Consider the following 18,095-nt stretch of genomic DNA (forward strand, 5'->3'; position numbering starts at 1 on the left):
GGGAATGTTTAACAGGAGGATTCCTACGTGCTGTTTCTCACAAGTCCTTCGTTTCATTTTAAGTGGAACAGCACGCTGCTCCCAGGAACTGAGGTCATTATGTGACACATGCTTGAATCTCCTTTAGTAAAAATTCTGTTTATGACAAAACTGTTTAGTCTCGATCCCCTTTCTTGAGATATGGATTGTCTCCTGATCTTGTGACCATTATTAATCTCTTGTTCCCTTGGTAACAATTGCTGTACATTTGGTTTTCTGATCTTTATCATTGTTGAAAGAAACTTCTTGTACCACAGCCTTTCTATACTCACCGAGAAATCATTAAAACACCTTCGCTCCATCAGAGCTTGGCTCCCCGTGTCTATCTTTCTTTCTCTCTCCCTCTCTCTTTCTTCGGCTGATTGTTTGGAGCACAGAGACCCGTCTTGGTAAACCAGGGAGTATAAGCCTCTCTCTTTCACTTTCTTATCGTCGCCTCTGGACCACCAGGTCCCCGTGCATTAAAGGACCCCAACAAGTGGCGCCCCAAAACAGGCACTCTGGTACACGTGCATTTTGCTTGGAAGGACTCGGGACTTATTGAGGTCAGGACCTTTTGAGGTCGGTAAGTACTAAGACGTGGGTCAAACAGCTGGAAAGCCCCATCATTTCTCTACTTTACTTCACCATTTGTTTAACGCTCAGAGACTTTTGGTTTCATGCTAATGAATAGAGGCTTGCTTTCAAACAGTGGTTAAATGTAATCCTTGGTTCCCTGATTAATGCGGTTTTGATTTAGAAATTTGGCACCGGGTCAAAGAAAATGTTGAATGAGCCACTAACCAAGGAAAAAATATTCCAATTGATTTCTAGCCCCCACAATATTCAACAACAGACAAAACACTTATTGCATGAATATGGATTAGATGATAAAACTTTACAAAAGGGCCCAATTAGAACAACATAAAATATTTCAAAATTTTCTTACTAGCCCTGCCCCGACTGCTCCAAATGCTCCTCCTCTGCTAACAGGCACAACTGCAAAAGTCTCTCCTTTGTTAAAACCTAATGAAAGTTATACTAATTTTTTAGCTAGATTAGAAACTGCTATTTCCCATACTGTAATCAGAGAAGAAACCAAGAAAACAGCTAGAGAAATTACTTGCTTATGAAAACGCAAATCAGAAATGTCAGAGAGCTATGGCTACAATTTGTGAGACTGGGACTATTATTGATTATTTAAAGGCTTGTCACAATCTAGGATCAGAAACTCAAAAGATACAAAGGCTGACTGAAACAATGGCTACTACCTTTAAAAGGGAAATGAAAGATGCTTTACATGTGGAGATAAAAACCATTTAAAAAGAGACTGCCCTAAGAAGGCTAATAAAAAACCTCCAAGAATTTGCCCTCGCTATTGTAGAGGAATGCATTGGGCCAAAGACTGTAAATCTAAATTTGATATTGAAGGAAAACCTATTCCAAGAAACTCCAAACAGGGGACCCCCTAGGTCCCCTACAACAAAAACCAGGGGCAAATTCTATCTTTTCCCGCAAACCCTCCACATCTGGCAATGCTGCCATCAATATACCAGCCCTAAATGATTTTTTTCCTTTACCCTCAAGCAGTCCCTTCTAGAGTACCTACCGGACTTTTTGGACCCCTGCCCCCACAAACCTGCAGTCTTTTATTTGGCTGATCTAATTTGGCTTCTAAAAGAATTACTGTTCACCCTGGAATAATTGATTCAAATTATAAAGGAGAGATTCAAATTATGATGTCATGTCAGATTCTATGGCAATTCAAAAAGGGGGACAAAATTGTTCAGTTACTTCTTTTGCCTTCAGTTCAGTTCAGTTCAGTCGCTCAGTTGTGTCCAACTCTTTGCAACCCCATGAATTGCAGCATGCCAGGCCTCCCTGTCCATCACCAACCCCCGGAGTTCACTCAAACTCATGTCCATCAAGTCGGTGATGCCATCCAGCCATCTCATCCTCTGTCGTCCTCCTGCCCCCAATCCCTCCCAGCATCAGAGTCTTTGCCAATGAGTCAACTCTTCACATCAGGTGGCCAAAGTACTGGAGTTTACATTTCTATTAACTCCTCTAATAATGTATGGACAGGCTGATTCGGCAGTACAGATCAAAAACAATCCTTATGGACATCATTGGTATCTGACTATGCCCAACTAAATATAAATATCAAAATTAATGGTAAAAGATTTTCTGGTCTCCTTGACACTGGATCTGGTATTACTATTATTTCCAAACACTTATGGCCCAAATCCTGGCCTATACAAAAAATCTCTTACCGAACTGCAGAAATTTCTCAAACCAAAATACAAGAAGTTTATCAAAATGTTCAAATCTACCCATATAAAGGACCCCAACAGGTGATGCCATCCAACCATCTCATCCTCTGTCATCCCCTTATCCTCCTGCCTTCAATCTTTCCCAGCATCAGGGTCTTTTCTAATGAGTCAGCTCTTCACATCAGGTGGCCAAAGTATTGGAGCTCAGCTTCAGCATCAATCCTTCTAATGAATATTCAGGATTGATTTCCTATAGGATTGACTGGTTTGATGTCCTTGCAGTCCAGGGGACTCTCAAGAACCTTCTCCAACACCACAGTTCAAAAACATCAGTTCTTTGGCCTTCTTTATGGTCCAACTCAGCCTTCTTTATGGTCCAACTTTCACATCCGTACATGACTACTGGAAAAAACGATACCTTTGACTATATGGACCTTTGTTGGTAATGTCTCTGTTTTTTAATACACTGTCAAGGTTTGTTATAGCCTTTCTTCCAAGGAGCAAGCATCTTTTAATTTCATGGCTTAAGTCACTATCTGCAGTGATTTTGGAGTCCAAAAAAATAAAATCTGCCACTGTTTCCTTTGTTTCCCCATCTATTTCCCATGAAGTGATGGGACCAGATGCCATGATCTTAGTTTTTTGAATGTTGAGTTTTGAGCCAGGTTTTTCAGTCTCCTCTTTCACCTTCATCAAGAGGCTTTTTAGTCCCTCTTTGCTTTCTGCCATAAGGTTGATGTCATCTGCATATCTGAGGTTATTGATATTTCTCCCAGCAATCTTGATTCCAGCTTGTGCTTCATCCAGCCCAGGATTTCACATGATGTACTCTGCATATAAGGGACTTACTGGTGGCTCAGACAGTTAAGTGTCTGTCTACAGTGTGGGAGACCCAGGTTCCATCCCTGGATCGGGAAGATCCCCTGGAGAAGGAAATGGCAATCCACTCCAGTACTATTACCTGGAAAATCCCATGGACAGAGGAGCTTTGTAGGTTACATACAGTCCATGGGGTCACAAAGAGTCAGACACGACTGAGTGACTTTACTTACTTTACTTACTCTGCATGTAAGTTAAATAAGCAGGGTGATAATATACAGCCTTGACATACTCCTTTCCCAATTTGGAACCAGTCCATTGTTCCATGCCTGGTTCTAACTAATCTGCATACAGATTTCTCAGGAGGCAGGTAAGGTGGTCTGGTATTCCCATCTCTTGAAGAATTTTCCACAGTTTGTTGTGTTCCACACAATCAAAGGATTTAGTGTGGTCCATGAAGCAGAAGTAGATGTTTTACTGGAATTCTCTTGCTTTTTATATGATCCAGTGGATGTTGGCAATTTGATCTCTGGTTCCTCTGCCTTTTCTAAATCAGCTTGAACATCTGGAAGTTCTCAGTTCACATACTGTTGAAGCCTCACTTGAAGAATTTTGAGCATTACTTTGCTAGTGTGTGAAACAAGTGCAATTATGCAGTAGTTTGAATATTCTTTGGCATTGCCTTTCTTTGGGATTGGAATGAAAACTGACCTTTTCTAGTCCTATGGCCACTGCTGAGTTTTCCAAATTTGCTGGCATATTGAGTGCAGCATTTTCACAGCATCATCTTTTAGGATTTGAAATAGCTCAGCAGGAATTCCAATACCTCCATTAGCTTTGTTTGTAGTGATGCTTCCTAAGGCCCACTTGACTTCACACTCCAGGATGTCTGACTCTAGGTGAGTGATCACACCATCATGGTTATCTGAGTCATTAAGATCTCTTTTGTACAGTTCTTCTGTGTATTCTTGCCACCTCTTCTTAATATCTTCTGCTTCTGTTAGGTCCATACCTTCTTGATTAAGTTTTCTAACATTGGCTTTGTTGTTTAGTTGCTCAGTTGTGTCGATTCTTTTGCCACCCCATGGACTGGAGCCCCAGCAGGCTCCTCTGTCCGTGAGATTTCCTAGGCAAAAACACTGGAGTGAGTTGCCATTTCCTTCTCCAGGGGATCTTCCTGACTGAGGTATTGGACCCAGGGATCAAACCCATATCCCCTGTCCTTGTCTTCTGCATTGCAGGTAAATTCTTTACTGCTGAGCCACCAGGGAGGGCCCCTTATCTGCAGTCAAAACAACCTTAATTCATAATCTCCATGTGATATAAAGCTCCTTGGAGGTAGGACCAGGTTTTCATTCATTCATCTATTTATTCATTGATAAACCATTTATTGGACATTTACTGTGTTTCAGGCACTGTGGTAGGCGCTTAGCACACAAAGATAAATTAGACAAATACCTGAATTCAAGGAGCCTGCTCTCTGTCTAGTTTGGGTGTAAATGTCTTCAGTCAATCATTCATTCATTTAACAAATCGTTCATTTATTTTAATGAACTAATTGTCACCAGCACTTATTTACATGACAGGCCCGAGTACTAAACGCTTTTCTTTTTTTTCTTTATATTATACTCCAAAATATGTTGTCAAAATCAAAATTAATAAAATATCTAAAAAATTTGGGAAGACAATTTTAATGGAAATGTATTTAAAAAATTTGAAAAATATCCTATTACCTTGACCATCCATCTACAGGGAAATGTTTTCCTAGGCTCTGGCTACATGACCACTGGTGAACCGGATCCAAGGTGAAAAACTAACTGAACGATCCAGCCAGTCTGTTTTGCTAGGGCGGTTTAATACATCACAGTGTCAGGACTAGTACTTCTAGTTCCCCACTGCTGCATACAAGCATACAAATGAGTCATGATGCGTTGTGCCCAGGCAGTTTTCAGATTTTTCTGATTCTTAGAAATATAGGCAAATACAGATGGAAAGCAAACACAGTAGCTTCAGAGTCAATGGAAGTGGATGTCCTGTTGTATTTTTTGAGTTAGATTTAGTAATATTTACATTCAATAGTTTCGGGTGACCATCTTGACACCTTTAAACAAATTTATTTTCTTCTAGATAAAAAAAACAAACAAAGTCTAATGTAATGGGTTTTAGTTGGACCATAAAGCAAGAAAATTGCAAAGAAGATTTAATTATCATATCCTAGTATCAAACCTTGACTGGTTTGCTCATTTCTGGAAGTCAGCCTCAGGGTAGTATCTTAAGAATAGGACTAAGAGGCCAGTAGCAACCGATTAATTTCAAGTAAATTGCGTAGTAGTGCTAGAAACTAATGAAACTCTAACTAAATGCTTTTCTTATTTAATTCTCATAACAACTCTATGAGATATGGCCCAATTTGCAGATGAAGGAACTGAGTCACAGAGAGGTTGTGTGGCTTTGCCAAAGTCACAAAACTTCTAGGTGCTGGAGATGGGTCTCCAATCCTGTCTGACTACAGGGCTCTTGCTTCTAATCATTGTGTAACCTCCTTGTCAAAATAAAGAATCCCAAAGCAATGTATCATATATTTACAGAGGTGTGTATAAAGTTCACAGGGAAGAAAGTGACTAATTTGGCTAGGAGGTTGGAGTTCAAGAAAGGTTTCACAGCAGAAGAGATCTGAGCAATCTTGGAGGATAAAAGAGTTGTAAATCTGATTGGCACCTTGCATAGAACTTTGCATATGAACTCAATAAAATGATGATAAGGCTGCTTAAGCCTCTGGAAGCAGTGGTTTCACTGTTTGCATAGAGCCTGGGGGTGTTTCCTACTGCTTTCTGAGGCATGCTTTTTGTGATTTAGCAATGGTGGGCATGATCAGTAGATCCTTTATGTATTATTTCACGCTTCCCTGGTGGCTCAGTGGTGAAGAAGCTGCCGGCCAATACAGGAGACTCAGGAGAATACGGGGTTCAATCCCTGGGTGGGGAAAATCCCCTGGAGAAAGAAATGGCAATACATTCCAGTATTCTTGCCTGGGGGAGCCTAAGGACAGAGAGGCCTGGTGGGCTCTAGTCCATGGGGTTGCAAAGAGTGAGACATGACTTAGTGAGTAAACAACAACAGTAATGACAAAATCATTTATGCTCAAAAAAACTTTGTGAAGTAAGTAGTATGGATATCAGCTTTGGGAGATGGGTGAGGAAACAAAGACAGATGTTGGATGACTTGGTGATGATGAGGCACACATGGTGAGTAAGTGGCAGAACAAGACAAGGACCTGGTGTCTTACCCTCCAGAGGGTGGGACTGACTAGCAGGATTCCTTAATCTAGCCAGGTTCCTTAACCCTTACTCTCCTGTTCAAGGCTTTGCTGTTTCCAACCTCTATACCTGAGCTTCTGAAGGGTCCCTCTTCTAGGAACACCTACTCCTTCCTCCTCATTTGCAGCTCTCCAAATTCTACTCATCTTTCAAGATCAAGCTCCCTTGACTTCTCTGGTGGTCCAGTGGTTAGGAGTTCACCTGCCAATGTGGGCGACACAGCTTTGATCCCTGGTCTGGGAAGACGCTCCCACACTCTAGCCACCTGATGCAAAGAGTCCACTCACTGGAAAAGACCCTTATTCTGGGAAAGATTGAGGGCAGGAGAAGGGAGTGACAGAGGATGAGACGGTTGGATGGCATCACTGATTCAATGGATATGAATTTGAGAAAACTTCAGGAGAGAGTGAAGGACAGGGAAGCCTATCACGCTGTAATCCATGGGGTTGCAAAGAGTTGGACATGACTTAGTCACTGAACAACAACTGGGAGGATTCCACATGCCTTGGGGCAACTGAGCCCATAGGCTACAACTGACGAGCCTGCATGCCCTAGAGCCTGTGCTCCGCAACAAGAGAAGTGAGGTGAAGTTAAAGTCACTCAGTCATGTCCAACTCTTTGGGACCCCATGGACTGTACAGTCCATGCAGTTTTCCGGGCCAGAATATTGGAGTAGGCAGCCTTTCCCTTCTCCAGGGGATCTTCCCAACCCAGGGATTGAATCCAGGTCTCCTGCATTGCAGGCGGATTCTTTACCCCCTAAGCCAAAATGGAAGCCCAAGAATACTTGAGTGGGTAGTCTATCCCTTCTCCCGCAGATAAACCCAACCCAGGAATTGAACTGGGGTCTCCTGCATTGCAGGTGGATTCTTTATCAGCTGAGCTATCAGGGAAGCCAGAAGCCCAGGCACTGTAACTAGAGTAGCCGCTGTTCCCCACAACTAGAAAAAGCCCAAGGAGGTAATGAAGACCCAGCACAGCCAAAAATAAAAACTAAAAAATAGAACTACCATGTTGTTCGGTCGCTAAGTCATATCTGACTGTGCAATCCCATGGACTGTAGCATGCCAGGCTTCCTTGTCCTTCACTATCTCCTGGAATTTGCTCAAACTCATGTCCATTGAGTTGGTGATGCCATCCAATAACCTCATTCTCTGTCGCCCTTTCTCTTCCTGCCTTCAATCTTTCCCAGCATCAGGGTCTTTTCCAGTGAGTCAGCTCATCACATCAGGAGGCCAGAGTGTTGGAGCTTTAGCTTCAGCATCAGTCCTTCCAATGACTATTCAGGGTTGATTTGCTTCAGGATTGACTGGTTTGATCTCCTTGCTGTCCAAGGGACTCTCAAGAGTCTTTCTGAGCACCACAATTTTAAAGTATCAATTCTTTGGTGCTCAGTTGTCTTTATGGTCCAACTCTGCTCACAAAAGTCTGTATAGTCAAAGCTATGGTTTTTCCAGTAGTCATGTACGATGTGAGAGTTGGACCATAAAGAAGAACCACCATATGACCCAGCAACTCCACTCATGGTTATATATCTAAACTAACAAAAGATATATGCACCCCAATGTTCATTAAAAAAGAAAGATCAAGCTCACTCCACATCTTCCTCCCAAGCCTTCTCCAGGTTCATTCAGCCCACTGTCTAAGCCCCAATTAAACCCCTTACCCCTGCTTCCAATCAGATTCCTGCCCTGAAAACTTCCTATATAGAAAGTCTAGACTTGTCACAGCCAACCAGCCTTCCTCATCAGAACTCCTGTTACCTAATCACTCCAGCCTTTGGTAAGACTTTCGTTTTTGTTTACTTCATGTATGTACATCTTTTCTCTTGTAGACTGTGAAAGGAAAACCATAAACTTTTTTTGGAATCATACATGTATTGACCTCCCTGGTAGCTCAGTCGGTAAAGAACCTGCTTGCAGTGCAGGAGACTTGGGTTCGATCCCAGGGTCAGGAAGATCCCCTGGAGAAGGAAATGGCAAGCCACTCCAGTATGCTTGCCTGGAAAAATCCCATGGACAGAGGGTTCTGGTAGGCTACAGTCCATGGGGTCACAAGAGTCCAACACGATTTAGTGACTAAACCACCATTTCCTCTCTAATAACTATGGGGATATAGATAAAAATAGGTGAAAAACAATGTATATGAATATATATAAAATGCTTCTAGTATGAGTATTGTGATAGGTGCAAAATGGCTCATTAATAGAATTCTTGCAATGAGTCTATTAAGCAGGAAGTATTCACTCCATTTTAAAGAATTTGGCTCCCAAAGTAGTTACTCAGGTTTAGCTTCTGGTTACTGGCAGACCTGGAACAAGACCAAGTTTCTTGACTCTCTGTACAAAAGAAATTGTACAGAAAACCCTGAAACTGAACAGATGTGAAGGGCAAAGAGACATGTGAATTATTACTTAAACTGTGTTACTTACGATGAGCATTGAAGAGTGGCGAGGCAATGTCAAAAAAAAAGGTATCGTGTAAAGAAAGAATTAGCTAATTAAATACAAGGCTGGGACTCAAACCGAGCACTTCCCCGGAGGCAAAGGCAAAGAGGGCGCCACCAGTCCAAGAGAACCGGGAACCCGTTCTAGAGACTTGGGCTCAGCCCAGCTCCCAGGTCCAAGCTGTCCCTCTCCAACAAACCCTCCTGACACACCCGCGGAACCGCGTCGTTCTAGCCCGTGATTGGCCAAGCGGAGCGAGGGTCCGCCTCCTCCCCCGCTCTTGATTGGCCAGCGGCCCCCTCGGGCGCACGCCACTCTTGAGCGCTCCCCTCTGCCGGGTCTCGAGCTCCCGGGGGCCCCGCCTTGGGCGCGCTGCAGGCTTCGGCGGGAGTGGGCCCCGCCCCCGCGTGACGGCCCCGCAGGGAAGCGGCGGCGGCGTGCAGCCATTTCCGGTTTCGGGGAGGCGGGAGGGGCGCGGAGCGGGACTTCGGGGCGGCCGCTCCCTCGGCCGCCGCCTACAGAGAGCGTCTGCCTGTGGCCGCCTGGGTACCGCCGGGACGATGCGGCCGGATCCCGGAGGCTGCTGCTGCTGCCGTCGCCCGGTGCGGGCGAACAGCTGCGTGGCGAACGGGGAGGTGCGGAACGGGTACGTGAGGAGCAGCGCCGCGGCCGCCGCAGCCGCTGCCAGCCAGGTACGGAGGGACCGGGCGGCCGGGGACCTGGGGGCCCGGTGCCCGCAAGCCGGCGCCCGTGAGGAGAGGCGGCGGGGAGGTCGCAGTGACCGTCCGCGGGGCTCAGGGGTGCTGGCGGCCGCGTCCTGGCGCTGACCCGGCCTTCCCGCGGCCGGGAGGCTCAAGGGCGGCCGCTGGGGCTCCCCTATCTCTCTGCGCCTGGGGTTTTCCTCCACCTCACCCCACCCCACCCGGGAGGTCTGGCTCTGCTTCTGCTACCCGATCCCGCCAGAAGTGGGTGCTGCCGCTCTGGGGAGGCAGGGAGTGCCCCCTGCCCCTCGGAGCCTGGGAGGGTCCACTCGTGGGCTCTTGGTTTTTTTGTTTTTTGTTTTTTGTTTTTCCCCTCCGGAGGCTCCCTCCTCTAGCCCTTTCAGGTGGTTTTGCTTCCTCCTAGAAGCTCTGAAGCCCTCCAGGGAAAACCACATTTAGAATCCTCAGGAGGCAAAGAAAAGTTAGGAGGTGGTACCAGTTGGAAACGCACCCAATCTCTTCCTTACCCCTTTCTGCAATGCAAGACTTTGGACCACAAACCTGGCAGTGAACCCAGTCCAGAGGCTTAAAAGCACTGTGGTCTTGGTCCTAAAAGCACGATGGTCTTGGTCCTAGGTGAGCTATCCCCCCCCCCCCCGCCCCTCCCCCCCATCCCGGGCTCCAAGTTGAATCAGGTGGTCCTTTTGACCCTTTGCAGGAGTGCTATCACGATAGCAAGGGAATTTTTTAGCCTGGTGATGACTTGTGATGAGGGAAGTCCAGGTGGGTCAGCAGTAAAGAATCCACCTGCCAATGCAGGAGACGCGGGCTCCATCCCTGGGTTGGGAAGATCCCCTGGAGAAGGAAATGGCAACCAACACCAGCAGTATTCTTGCCAAGATAGTCTCTTGGACAGAGGAGCTGGGAGGGCTAACAGTCCATGGGGTCGCAAAGAGTCAGAGGAGACTGAGCCCAAACGCACAACTTGCAATGAGTCTGTCTACTAATTCACCAAGGCTGAGTCACCAACCAAGCCCTGGCATTTCTGAAATATTTTGAAAAGTTCTGAATTCAAAGCAGTAATGACTGTCAACTTTACAGTTCTGTGGACTGACAGGTATACTGAAATGTGTTTTTAAAGAGAAGCTGGTTAAAAAGATGAAAGGTCAGTGTTGGTGGAAGAGTGTTGTGATATTTGCGGTTGACTTTAATACTGATAAATCTCGTTAAGAAATTAAGGAAATCTTTTTTTTTTTCGGAAGTAGTCTGTTCCCCATAGCAGGAAATGTGACTGTTGTAATTTGTTATTACCATAAATATGTGCCAGCCTTCTCCCGCAATCAGTAAATACAATAGATAGGTCTGATACTATCTGGCATGAAACAGAAAATAGGTGTTTCTCCAGGTCTTGTTGAGATATTAAGTCTGTAACAGTTAGAGGGGAAATACTTAAAAGAGTCTTGGCCTCCCCTGAAGTTTTAAGGCATGCTGCTGCTGCTGCTAAGTCGCTTCAGTCGTGTCCGACTCTGTGCGACTCCATAGACGGCAGCCCACCAGGCTCCCCCGTCCTTGGGATTCTCCAGGCAAGAACACTGGAGTGGGTTGCCATTTCCTTCTCCAATGAATGAAAATGAAAAATGAAAGTGAAGTCGCTCAGTCGTGTCCGACTCGTAGCGACCCCATGGACTGCAGCCCACCAGGCTCCTCCGCCCATGGGATTTTCCAGGCAAGAGTACTGGAGTGGGTTGCCATTGCCTTCTCCATACACAGACTCAAAAGTTTTGTTTCCATTTTTGAAGAAGTAATTGTGTGAGACAGGAAGTGATAAGAATCAGCTCATTATAAGCCCATTGAAAAACTTGTTTTCCTAGCAATGGCTAATAAGATAAAATTGTTGTGATAGAGACTAACAGGGAAACCTAATGGTGGAAATCAGAAAATACATTGCAGGCCAACAAGTGCATTATGATATTTAAGAGTGAGGAGGAAATCAAGAGAAAGATGTTCACACGTTAAAGGTGCTTTGGTTTAAGTGCTCTTTTCACTTAACATACTTGTGTTCGGAGTTAGTATTCATAGTAAATAAGATTTTTCCGTCCCATGATCCTGAATTGTTTAGCACTGGTGGGCATGACGTTTCTTCAGAGATTGCTGACTGATAACACTGAAGAAATATTAAGCTGCTGAAATGAAATTTAAAAATTTATATAATTGGGAAACTTGACTTTTTCTAATATATCTTAGTGAAAAATTTCACTCAATTTGCACAGGTGGCATTTGGAAGAATGGTTTGGTGGAGTGCCCAAAGAATACTAGGGGCTGCACTATCCCTTCTAGAAAACAATTTCTCGTGAGTCTTTTTTTTTTTTTTTAAGACAAAAACTTTAGGTATTAACTTTTATACTAATAGGAGGACTTGGCAGTGGGGTGTTGTTTTTCCCACTTTGTTTTTTCTTAAGCAAAAGAAATTTCATGAGAGCAAGAATATCTTTAAAATATTTTTTAGAGTTGTGTTTGTTTTAACTGAAGGGATATGCTGTGGTGCCCCAGAGCACTCTAGTGCTCTGTGTATTTTCCCCCAGTTTCTGGGGGAAATATGGCAAATTATACCATAAAAATACACCTGAGATGTTAAGTGCGCAGACTTGCGTCTTGCTTGTACTAAAAAGAGAATGTAATGTGGTTTTTAAATCTGAGATATAAGTTCATTTCCTCACATATTCCACTTTTTTGTTTTTTGGCCATGCCCTGAGTCATGTGGAATCTTAGTTCCCTGACCAGGAATCGACCTGAGCCCCCTGCATTGGAAGCATGGAATGTAAACCACTGGACCATCAGGGACGTCCCCCATTTGTCTTTTAATGAATAGAAGAGAAGTTAGAAACTTCTAAGATCCCTCTATGCTCTTAGGAGTCTACATTTCTGTGTTTGAAGGGATGAATGTGTATGCTGGCCTCTTTGTTGGATTTGGGTTTAGAGTTTAAGTAAATATCAATAGATGCTGTGGTAGAAAGGGCAATATGAAACAATCAGATATTATTGTTTGGTTTTGTGTTCTGTTTTCCAATTTTTTCCCCCTGTGGTAAAATACACGTAACATAAAATTTACCGTCTTAACCATTTGTAAGTGTCCAATTCAGTGGACTTAATTCATGGTGTCATGCAACCATCCACACCATCCATCTCCATAACTCTTTTCGTCATGTAACTCTTTTCATCTTTTCAGTTTCATCTGAAATTCTGTACCCATTAAACAGTATCTTCACATTCTCTCCTCCTTCCAGTCCCTGGTAACCACCATTCCACGTTCCACTTTTTTGCCTTTTGGTGACTTTTTTTTTTTTTAGCATAGCATCCTCATGATTCACATATGTTGTAGCATGTATCAGAATTTCGTTCCTTTTTAAAGCCCAAATAATATTCCGTTGTGTGTATATATACCACATTTTGCATAGCCATACATCTGTCAGTGTACACTCAAGTTGCTTCCATGTTTCAGTTGTTGTGAATAATGCCACTGTCAGCCAATAACTCTTAAACTATGCTTTCAGTTTTTTCAGGTATGTACGTAGACGTGAAATTGTTGGATCATATGGTATGTTCATTTTTTTGAGGAAACATGCTACTGTTTTCGGAGAAGGCAGTGGCACCCCACTCCAGTAGTCTTGCCTGGAAAATCCCATGGACAGAGGAGCCTGGTAGGCTGCAGTCCATGGGGTCACTAGGAGTCGGACACGACTGAGCGACTTCACTTTCACTTTTCACTTTCATGCATTGGAGAAGGAAATGGCAACCCACTCCAGTGTTCTTGCCTGGAGAATCCCAGGGATGGGGGAGCCTGGTGGGCTGCCGTCTATGGGGTCAGACAGAGTCAGACACGATTGAAGTGACTTAGCAGCAGCAGCAGCTACTGTTTGACACGGTGGCTGTACCACTTTACCTTTCCATCAACAGAGCGCAAGGGTTCCAGTTTCTCCACATGCTCACCAACACTTGTTCTTTTCTGTTTGTTTTTTTTCTCTTACCGTAGCTGTGAAATTTATAGGAGAAAAATATGTATATATCTACACCCACCCCTGTGTAATTTCCTAAGTGATAAAAGTCCTGGAAGCATCTTTTGTTCTAATATTTGGTCTTCCACCTCCAGTTACTGACTGTTTTACATTTCCTGGATAATAGAAACATCTTTTGTTCTAATGAGCTGACTCTCATTTGGCTCCTGAATGTGAGCCCCGCTCACCAAAAAGACCAAGTCATGATTAGAAGCTTGGGATTTGGGACTTCCCTGGTGGTCCAGTGGTTAAACGTCTGCCTTGTAATGCACGGGACATGGGTTCAGTCCCTGGTCGGGGAACTAAGATGCTATATGCAACGGAGTGACTGAGTCCCGGCACTGCGACGAGGTCCGAATGCCACTGCCACGACTAAGACCCGATGCAGCCAAAAATAATAAAACAAAACCAGAAAAGAAGCTTGGAATTGTCAGCCCCACCCCCAGTTCTCTAGATAGGGGCGAGAGGCTGGAAATGGAGTTAATGATCAATCATGCCTGCGTGATGATGCCTTCATAAAAGTCCAGAGAGGACTGGGTTCAGAGAGCTGCTGGGTTGCTGACCACGTGGAGGGGCTGGGACAGCAGCGCACCTGGGAGCTTTGTGCCCCTCCCCACATTCCTTGCCTGCCTCTCTCTTCCATCTGTATCCTTTGTTACCTCCTTTTATAACACACTGGTAAACAGTGAGGAAACATTCTTCCTGGGATCTGTGAGCTGCTCTAGTAAATTAACCAAACACAAGGAAGGGATCCCCAGAGCCTCTGATTGGTCAGAAGCATAGGACTTGATACTGGCATGTGAAGTTGGGGGTGAAGCAGGGCAGGCTTGTTGGACTGAACTCTTCCCTGTGGGATCTGATGCTCTCCCCTGGTAGTGTAGAATCGAGTTAAATTGTAGGACACCTACACTTGAAACTAACAGCATTGTAAATTAGCAATATTCTTCAGTTTTTTTAAAAAAAGGAAAAAAATTGCAGGACACCCAGCTGTGTCACAGTATTGCTTGGTGGTATGTAGCAGTCCCCCTCCCCACTGGTCCCCCCCCCCCAATCCCCCCGCACACACATGTGGTCAGAAGTGTTAGTGGTATAGCAGTGTGAGAATTAAGGAGAGATATCACAGGAAAATTAGGTTTTTTTTCTGTACAGTAGCCATCCTTAAAGGTGTAGACATTACTGTTTTTAATGACGATGGTAGATAAGAGTTTTCACAAGGAAGAGAAGCGGTAATTTTTCTTCTCTGCCATTCAGAGGGAGTGAGAGAAGAGAGTCAAGATTTTTTGAGGTAAAGGGTGGCAGTTAGTATTAGGGAAGCTTTGAAAGAGAATTGGAAGCTTTGGCAGAATTAAGAGCTGGAAGAAACCTTAGGGGTTTATGTAATTCAGTCCCTTTATCTATTTGTAGGACTTTATTAAAACTATATCATTAAAACTGATCTTGATAGATGATTCTATCCTATTTTTAAAGACCTCTAGAGGTTTTGCAGGAAATTTTCTTAGCAGCAATTTGGAGTATTCAGTGATCTTAATTACCAAGAGTTTATTACTGTGGATTTAACATTTGGTTAAATAAATGCCATATTTTGGTTGCCCCTGAAATGTAGTACTGTTGGTTTCTACTTTTAAAGCTCCTTGTTAACATTACATTTTTTCTGTCTTCCATTTCTTTGAAGAACTTTTGAGATTTGTTTACACATTTAACTTTCCTAAATTAGTTAACAATATAGAAGAAAAAAATGATCTGCCTTTGAGAGAGTTTGAATGTAAGTTTTTTCCCATTCAGTATCAGTTCAGTCACTCAGTCGTGTCCGACTCTTTGCGACCCCATGCACCGCAGCATGCCAGGCTTCCCTGTCCATCACCAGCCCATTAGGAATAGTTTTATGAGATATTAGAAGAATGACACAGCCTTCTAGTTACCCCAGTAAATAAGATTTTATCTTAAGGAATTGGCGCACAAGTTATGTTCTTATGTAAGTAATAAGATAAATAAAGCAGAAAGAACAAGGTACTGGTTTTGCTACTTAGAAGAAGGCAAATGAATAACTAATGAAAGGTGGTTTACTAAGTAGCTACTAGCTTTTGTTTCCACTGAGAGGAAACAGTACCTGGGAAAAGAAGTTGGTTATGACACAGGAACTGGAGGAGTAGCTAGAGTGGTGAATATAATACCTGTTTAGGTTTCACAGGGCCTGATGAGACATCAGAAGACCTCAAAGCTTTGCAGAAATAATGTTGTAACTGTTTACAACTCATGGGATTAGATGTTTGTTTCAAGTGCTTTTTGTTCCAAGAGGAAGGACATTTCAAGTCTTACTAGTTGGATCTGAAAGATTCCAGAGTCATTTAAGGAATTCTCGTTAATAAAAAGTCTTGGGGAAAAAATAAAAAAAAAATAAAATAAAAATAAAAAGTCTTGGGAAATGAGACCAGTATTTAGCATATAAATGACTGTATTCTTCTTTTCCCCGTACCCCCCCCCCCCCCCCCACCATATTCTTAATATAGTATCTTAGAACTTGGGAATTCAGGGCAGGCAGGCTTGCCCATTTTTTAAGGTTGGCCTAGGTGGCCTAGAAACTTCATGGTGTTCTGAGCAAGTAGTTAATTGGTTGAGATTCAATTAGATTCCATTTTTGAAAGAAAGAAGCAGTGTTTATTGGCAGAATAGGCAATTGAGAGGGATGGGTAGAGGCTGTGTTTGCATTCTGAGTGGGTGTGCCTTAACTTGATTAAATACATGGTTTGTGGCCTCAAAAGCCAGTTGCCTTCTGAATTGCTTCTAAGAAGACTTGTATAATATAATTTGTAATTTGTGACTTAATGTGAATTAAGCAAGTAAACCCTTTACTCTTGCCTGATTCAAGCTCAGAAAATTTATTGTAACATTTGTTGTCTTTAAGACTACCTTCAAGACCCATTATGAAGATTAAAGTGATGATTTTTCCTTTTGTTTTAAAATAGTTCTTCCTTCTGACTGTAGAAATAATACATGTGTACTGTAAGACCCTAAAGGGCTGGGAGCCTGTGTTGGGGGCTCATTTTTGAATGTGATCTGTTGTAAATCAGTCTGCTGTTTTCTGGTATTTCTAAGTAGAGTAAAAAATATGCAGTTACACTGAGCCTATGCATGTGATCCAGTGTTACTCTATACGTTGAGGTTGGGGAAAATATTCAACAATTTTTATGATTTGGAAAGCTTTAGAAACTACAGATAAAGTACCGACCAGTCCAGTGTGGTGGTTTTGAATTATTCTAAATAATAAGCCTCTTTCTGCTTAATAAATAAGGCCCTTCAGCAAACATCTCAGCTTTTACTATTTGAATTGTGCCTGGTTTGTGATAGGAACTAAGGAGATCTTAGTTGAAGGAATGAAGGGGTGGTGGCTGAAGCCATGGAAGTTGGTAAAGTAGATAGAAAAGGGCATTAAGCAAGCAGAGGAGGCATCAGGGATGTAATATTGGGGAATCCTAGTGTTCTTGGGAGAAGATACACATGCACACACACACCACCGTTGAAGAAAGTTGATTGGGAAAGAAGAGGTGTTGGGAAGTGGTGTGAGAAAGCCCAAGGAAATGGAGGGTGTTTCAGTAAGGAGGGGTAAGCAACAAGCTTGGTGGTGAGAAACTAAGGATAATAATAGCCATAAGGGGCTTCCCTGGTGGCTCAGCGTTGCAGAGTCCCCCTGCCGATGCAGGAGACACAGGTTTGATCCCTGGTCCGGGAAGATCCCACATGCCGAGAAGCAACTAAGCTTCCGTGCGCCACAACGGCTGCTGAGCCTGTGCTCTAGAGCCCGGGAGCCACAGCTGCTGAAGCCTGCGGGCCCTAGAGCCTGTGCTCTGCAACAAGAGAAGCCCCTGCAGTGAGAAGTCCGCGCACCACAGCGATGAGTAGCCCTGCTTGCCACACCTAGAGAAGAGCCCATGCAGCAGCAAAGACCCAGCACAGCCAAAAGTAAATTAGAGAAGAGCCCGTGCAGCAGCAAAGACCCAGCACAGCCAAAAGTAAATTAAAAAAAAATTTTAAAGTGATAGTAATAGGTACAATTTACTGTGGTCAGAGCCTCTCCCAGGTTTTTTACCTATCTAATCTTCACAGGAGCTTGGGTAAGTGAATATTATCTCCATTTTACAAGTCTGAATTCCAGACCATTTAAATAACTGGCCCAGGTAGTAAGTTAACAAGACCAGGTTGTATTCAGGTTTGTCTTAATCTGTCATGCCACTGGATTTGACAATTCACAACTTAAATTAATTTTTGAGGACTTTGGGTATTAGGAATGACAATAGATTTCATCTCTTGAGAGTTGGTTACAGAGGCTGATCTTTCTTTGGATTTTTCCTGAAATGAGCTAGCCTCTCACTACTGCCTACCACACATACTAGAAAAAATAGTTTGGAGCTTTACTCCCATCATACAAGCTATGCCTCACTCTGAACATATATTTCCAGAAGTGTCCTCTTTCT

The 18,095-nt window shown here is 43.5% G+C and overlaps 1 protein-coding gene across 1 annotated transcript in view; it reads left to right on the plus strand.

The window, feature by feature from the left end:
• Window positions 1-9,272: 9,272 nt before the first annotated feature.
• SPTLC2 (serine palmitoyltransferase long chain base subunit 2) overlaps window positions 9,273-18,095 on the plus strand; it is a 101,584-nt gene continuing 92,761 nt past the window's right edge. The window contains exon 1 of the mRNA XM_006052887.4: window positions 9,273-9,565. Coding sequence (XP_006052949.2) covers window positions 9,434-9,565 — 132 coding nt within the window. The 5' untranslated portion in view covers window positions 9,273-9,433. The remainder of the gene's footprint in view (window positions 9,566-18,095) is intronic.

This window comes from Bubalus bubalis, chromosome 11 (genome assembly GCF_019923935.1).
Source record: "Bubalus bubalis isolate 160015118507 breed Murrah chromosome 11, NDDB_SH_1, whole genome shotgun sequence".
Taxonomy (NCBI): Eukaryota; Metazoa; Chordata; class Mammalia; order Artiodactyla; family Bovidae; genus Bubalus; species Bubalus bubalis.